The sequence below is a fragment of the Vollenhovia emeryi genome, unplaced genomic scaffold (genome assembly GCF_000949405.1).
Source record: "Vollenhovia emeryi isolate VEMERY1.0 unplaced genomic scaffold, V.emery_V1.0 DF941125.1, whole genome shotgun sequence".
NCBI lineage: Eukaryota > Metazoa > Arthropoda > Insecta > Hymenoptera > Formicidae > Vollenhovia > Vollenhovia emeryi.
This window is the reverse complement of record NW_011965241.1, coordinates 1-6,014: the sequence shown is the minus strand read 5'-3', so window position 1 is coordinate 6,014 and position 6,014 is coordinate 1. Positions and strand designations below refer to the sequence as shown.

The window sequence follows — 6,014 nt, the reverse complement described above, 5'->3', positions numbered from 1 at the left end:
AGTAAAGTAAAGTAAAGTGTGCAAATTAGAAATTTGCACATGGCTTCCTCATAGAGGAAGCTTTAAGAGCGAAATAAGAATATGCAAATTTCTAATTTGAATACTTTCAAGAAACATCGTAGTATTTTAATTAAATTAGCATAATACGACATATTGTTCCGTTACATAGGAAAGTTAATGAAGGAAAGGTTACAAGGCGGCATCCGGGAAAATTTGACGTACATCCTCTAATAACGGAATTCATTAAATAAATTTGAATTACATACTTAAAAAACATCAGAAGCTTAACAACACATCATAATGAGGTAACAATAATCTATAAATAGTAAGCGTTGCATTGCAATGGTTATTTGAGGTGGTGTCTTCGTGCAGAGTGGTATTTCACTTAAGTAGCAGAATTATTTTTCTTAGCCGAACTCGCACGATATTACAGTGATACTACCAATATCAAGATCAGGTACAGTTAACAGTAGAAGTAAAAAAGTAGGTATATAAAATACTTATACAACAGTATTCTCTAGATTATCCGAGAAAATAATCGAAACCATGGATGATAAAGAATCATATAAATCGTGGGACGGTATTGACTCCGGCGAGGAAATTGTTATTTCTGGTATAGCTGGTAGATTTCCAGATTCAGATAATATGAATCAGTTACGAGAAAATTTATTTAATAAACTTGAACTTGTTAGAGCAGATCATGGGCGATGGTTGACAGGTGAATAATTTGTATGCACTACAGTTCTGCAACTATGCCTGGTTGACGAATAAAAGATATGTCAGAATTGGACAAAAATATAATCTAATTAACAATTATGAATTACAATTACAATATAATTTTTAATGCAATTAATATATTTTTAATCGTTAATAAATTACTTTTGGTTATATCTAAGGTAATTATTACAATTTATTAAAAATAGTGATATAAAAGTTACTGAAGTACAATATTTCAGAAATTTTAACTTTACATACAAATATTTCGGCAAAGAGGAGCATTGTAAGAAAATATTTTATAGATACTTTTCCGGTTATTTGTATTTACATAGTCATTCGGTTCATAAAATGGCAGAAGTTTATGATCACGGACATGAATATCAGCATATACGTGAAGTCTTAATAAACGAAATGGATATTGAACCACGTTATTCATACAAAATAATTAATACAAAAACAATTTTATTTTAGAAAGAAAAATGTTAGAGTCTAATATTTAGCTATACCTATTGCTCTTCTGTCTTTCTTTTGCAATATCAAAGGGAGACAGAAAAAAATTAATAGTGCAAAAGGTTTATTAATTGTAAAGAACAGATCCACATATAATTTAATTAATATAAAAAAATTTCTGCTAATTTTTTTCACAGTCAAATTGTTAAATCTTTATGTGATCTTTTAGAAACCTCTCTAAGTTATTAGGTTGAGAAATGCGATATCTTTTAGAAATCATTTTGATAACATATTGTTTTCTGGGAACGTATATTTAAAGTAATTAACATCCAATTCTGACTGTCGCTTCTGCAATAATTATTATAATATAATTTATACGATAAGGAAATGTATTTTAAATTAAAATTTCATATAAGAAGGTGTGAGCATTTTTGCGTGAAATTGTACACTTTGTTAGAAAAACCGGATCTACCAAGCCGTATGGGAGTAATTAATAACGTTAAAAAGTTTGACGCGGATTTCTTCGACTTTTCTTTTGAGCAAGCGCAAACACTTGCACCTGAAATAAGAGCATTATTGGAACATTCTTATGAAGCAATTATTGATGCGGGGATCAATCCAAAGCAATTGCGAGGAAAAAATACCGCCGTGATCATAGGGAACTCCTTCTGTGAAACGCAAGTTAACTTGATGTATACGGATCTTAAGGTAAAAAAAGTTATTGATAAGTATACCAGGAATAAATTATTATAAATTAATATATAGAAATTTATATGTTTGTATCACTCAAGTCCGAAAACGTGTAAAATTGTTAATTTTCTGTAATTAGCTAAATGGTCTGAATATTACTGGATGTTCAAAATCTTCACTGGCAAACATGATTTCGCACCATTTTGACCTGACAGGACCATCACAAGTAGTCGATACAGCCTGCAGCTCTAGTCTTTATGCCCTAAACGTTGGTTACCGTAATATCATGTCGGGCCAATGTGAAGACGCGATAATTGGAGCTGCACAACTAAATATTAATTCACTTATACATATGCAATTCTCTCGTCTTGGTACTTTACCTGAAATTAACCTTATAATACATTAAGTATAAAAATGAAATGATTACATCTGTCTCGTTTAAAATAATAAATAAAATTTAACAGACTAAGTAATTTTAGTAAAAACATTTGTAATGCTAGTAAATAATTAACTATATAGGAAAATTCATAAACGATACAACTAGCAAATTTTAATTATAGAAATTTATTGCGAGAAATATATTACCTCAGCCAGAGTTTGAACCTGGACCTCCCTACACACTGAGGCATGTCAGTGGTCGAATTGGTAAGACGCTCGCTTAGAGTGCAGGGAGGTCCAGGTTCAAACCCTGACTGAGGTAATATTTCTCGCAATAAATTTCTCTAATTAGAATTTGCCAAAAATGTATAACCTTGTTTTACTTTTACATTTGTGTTTTTCAGGTGTTTTGTCACTCAATAGTGAGTGCAGACCTTTCGATAAAGCTGCAAACGGTTATGTACGTAGCGAAACGGTGTCAGTGATATATCTTCAAAAAGCAAAGAATGCGAAAAGGATTTACGTTATAATTCCCCATATTAAAACAAACTCCGATGGTTATAAAGAAGAAGGAGTAACATACCCATCGACCCATATTCAAACTGCTTTGCTATCCGAATTTTATGATGAGTGCGGAATACCGACATCTTGCGTGGATTACATTGAAGCACATGGTACTGCTACCAAAGTCGGCGATCCTCAGGAAGTCAATGCTCTTCATAACGTTTTTTGTAAGAATAGAGAAACTCCTTTAATGATTGGCTCCGTAAAATCCAATCTTGGTCATGCTGAAGCTGCAAGTGGTTTAACTCAACTTGCTAAGGTAAAAAAGTGGTTTACGCGTTTATTTATCATGTTTCAAACTTAACTTAATTTTACATTTGCATATACACAAATTGAGAGATCAAGAGACACGGCAGTGTCTCACACTAGGTGCATACATTTGCGATACAGGTAGTGAGATATAGGGTGTATCTACATATACAGGGTGTCGGATTCGATTTGGACGACTCCAAAGATTATAGTAGATTGGGTCAAGCTGAGAAAAAAGTTATATACCATTTTACAAAATCCGTAATTATTATCGCGTAATTAAAAAAAACGTCTGAGCCAATAAGTGCACGGAGGAGCTGAAGGCCGGACTCGACAGACTATTGTTACTTTTGTACCGCGGCACGTGATATTTCTCCTTAGTTTAACCCAATCTACCACTATTTTCAAGTTGGCTACTTTTGCATCAGACACCCTGTATATGTCAAATTTTACCTGATCTTTAATAAATAAGGGAATAAATAATTATTTAAATTATTTTGAAATGTATTTTTATTATTATTGCACCGAAATAAAAATAAAAATTATTTTAAAGAAAATCAAATACAATTTTAATAATTATTTTTCAAAATTAGGAACAAGTAAAATATTTTATCAAAGAATTAAAGTATTGACACAAAAATAGTTGTTTATGTAATAACAAAATTGATAAAATTCTCATCCTGAAGAAAATTCTAAACATACATTTATGTTGTCCCAATAGCATAAGCTATTCGAGAAAAATTCATTTGTATAACACCAATTTTAAGTCCTTTTCAAATACATAGAATTTATTTTATTTGACATATAATTCAATATTTTGATTAATCGTAATTCAATAATAAATTCTGTTATTGATATCATTTTTTATATATTTTATTTTGTATTATGTTTATTGTATATTGTATATTGTATCAATATATGAATTAAGTATGTATTCATATGATTGTATTAGGCTCATATAATATTGACAAATATAGTTTGGTTTCCATATAAAATAATATGAAGGAATTACTTTGTCGAAAATACTTTAAACTTGCCTATTAAACTTAATTTTATCTTTAGCCATTACAGTAAGGTCGGTATACATAGTTACATCTTATAGAGAGCTCAAGACTGTCTGGAATTTATTTAAAGATGCTGTATGGAACATTTTATTAGAGTATCTAAAGGTGATATTAAAACGATCTTAAATATAAGATCTGATTTTGAATACCGCCTTAAAATAATAATAGTCTTAGTAATAATTAATCGTATTTAAATACAAAATAAATAATAATATAATAAATTAACTTATAATTAATTTATTAATTGTATTTCATTAATTGTATTTAATTGTTTTTAAAGGTAATAATTGCATTTGAAACCGGTATTGTTCCACCACATATCAATTATACATCACCACGAGATGATATAGACAGCATAAAAAATGGAGCTATCTGTGTCGTTACAAGTCCAATGCCACTTAAAAATGGTTACATAGGTATTAATTCTTTCGGTTTCGGGGGAGCTAATGCTCACATGTTAGTAAAGTGGAACCCCAAACAAAAAGTTGACAATAATGCGCCTAATGATGACCTGCCAAGACTTGTAATATTATCTGGATGCACTGAAGACGCAGTAAACTTGTTCTTAAACGATGTTAGTAAACATTTGAAAAGTAATTTTAATGTCATTTTGAGTAATTTAACATTATATAATACATTTTGTTTTAAAATATTTTTGACTATAGGCTGCTAATCATCCGAAAAATATAGAATATATCCGGTTACTGCATGATATTCATGCGGATAATATAGACGGTCACTCGTGGAGAGGATTTACCATATTAAATACTTTGCGACAAGATTCAATAAAGGAAATTCAAAATTTTGAAAATGTGAAGAGACCTGTTTGGTTTATATTTTCTGCTTTAGGCTCGCAATGGCCAGGAATGGGTATATATTTTTAATATATTTAGTTAAGAATATGTTTAATATTCTGTCCTTTACAGTGGTATTTAAATAATAGACGATATAATTTTTTAATCAAACTCAGGTCAAAACTTATTAAAATTGCATGTCTTTGCAAATACTATAAAAATGTGCGATGTTGCTTTAAAACCATATGGTATAAGCGTCACGAATATTTTGACAACAACAGACGAAAAAGTGTGCAAAGACGCATTAAACGCATTTGTTGGGATTGTTGCTATTCAGGTAAAATTATATTGTACTTTGAAATTATAAAATAGTGTTCAGTGATAAAGTAAGAAACATCATGAATATTCATATAATGAATATTCTTTCTGACATTTCATCCCATTTACCAGAAAAGGATCGGAAGTAGTTTCTGAAGATATTCGTACCGAAATAGAAAAACCAATTTTCTTCAAACGGGTGTTTTACCCCCTAGAAGTGCGTATGTGCATGTATAAACAAATACGCGGCTTTTATTTTGAGCTGTAAAACAACATATTAAGAGTTCAGGCAAATCGGAATGGGATACTTCCTACCCTTTCCTTGTATTTTCTTCCTTGTAACTATATTTATCTCATGACACTTTATTGGCTTCTTAGAAATAAATTTTGATAAATGACTACAGCTATTATATACACATATATGTATATAATATATATAATTATTTGTATAATTTTACAGATTGGTATAGTAGAACTTTTAACATTATTAGGAATTATTCCGGATTATATGATTAGTCACTCTGCTGGTGAACTTGGTTGTGCGTACGCGGATGGATGTCTTACTATTGAACAAGCTATTTTAGCAGCATATTTTATTGGTTTGTCGTGTATCGAAGAAACAATCATTCGCAGTTCTACGGCAATTATCAATCTCAATTACGAGTGTCTCGAAAGCATATGTCCAGTAGATATTGAAATAATATGTCGTAATAGCGAGAATAGTAACATTGTGAGTGGGCCCTCAAAATCCATACGAGAATTTATGAACAAACTACAGGTATAATTGAAT

At 30.3% G+C, this 6,014-nt stretch overlaps 1 protein-coding gene across 1 annotated transcript; it reads left to right on the top strand.

Annotated features, from left to right (window-relative positions):
• The first annotated feature begins 129 nt into the window (after positions 1-129).
• On the top strand, positions 130-6,008 carry LOC105571147 (fatty acid synthase-like). Its single transcript, XM_012028622.1, has 9 exons — positions 130-457; positions 522-718; positions 1,625-1,875; positions 1,997-2,228; positions 2,640-3,058; positions 4,393-4,686; positions 4,778-4,982; positions 5,083-5,243; positions 5,685-6,008. Exons 2-9 carry the CDS (start codon positions 547-549, stop codon positions 6,006-6,008), a joined length of 2,058 nt encoding a protein of 685 aa, XP_011884012.1. The 5' UTR covers positions 130-457; positions 522-546.
• The last annotated feature ends 6 nt before the right edge of the window (positions 6,009-6,014 follow it).

What these genes read in the sequence shown, in the direction of transcription:
- LOC105571147 (XM_012028622.1), top strand. Translation starts at nt 547, where the DNA reads ATGGATGATAAAGAATCATATAAATCGTGGGACGGTATTGACTCCGGC. An exon ending in TGATGTATACGGATCTTAAG is followed by an intron (nt 1,876 to 1,996) that starts GTAAAAAAAGTT and finishes TTCTGTAATTAG; the next exon opens with CTAAATGGTCTGAATATTAC. An exon ending in TTGGGATTGTTGCTATTCAG is followed by an intron (nt 5,244 to 5,684) that starts GTAAAATTATAT and finishes ATAATTTTACAG; the next exon opens with ATTGGTATAGTAGAACTTTT.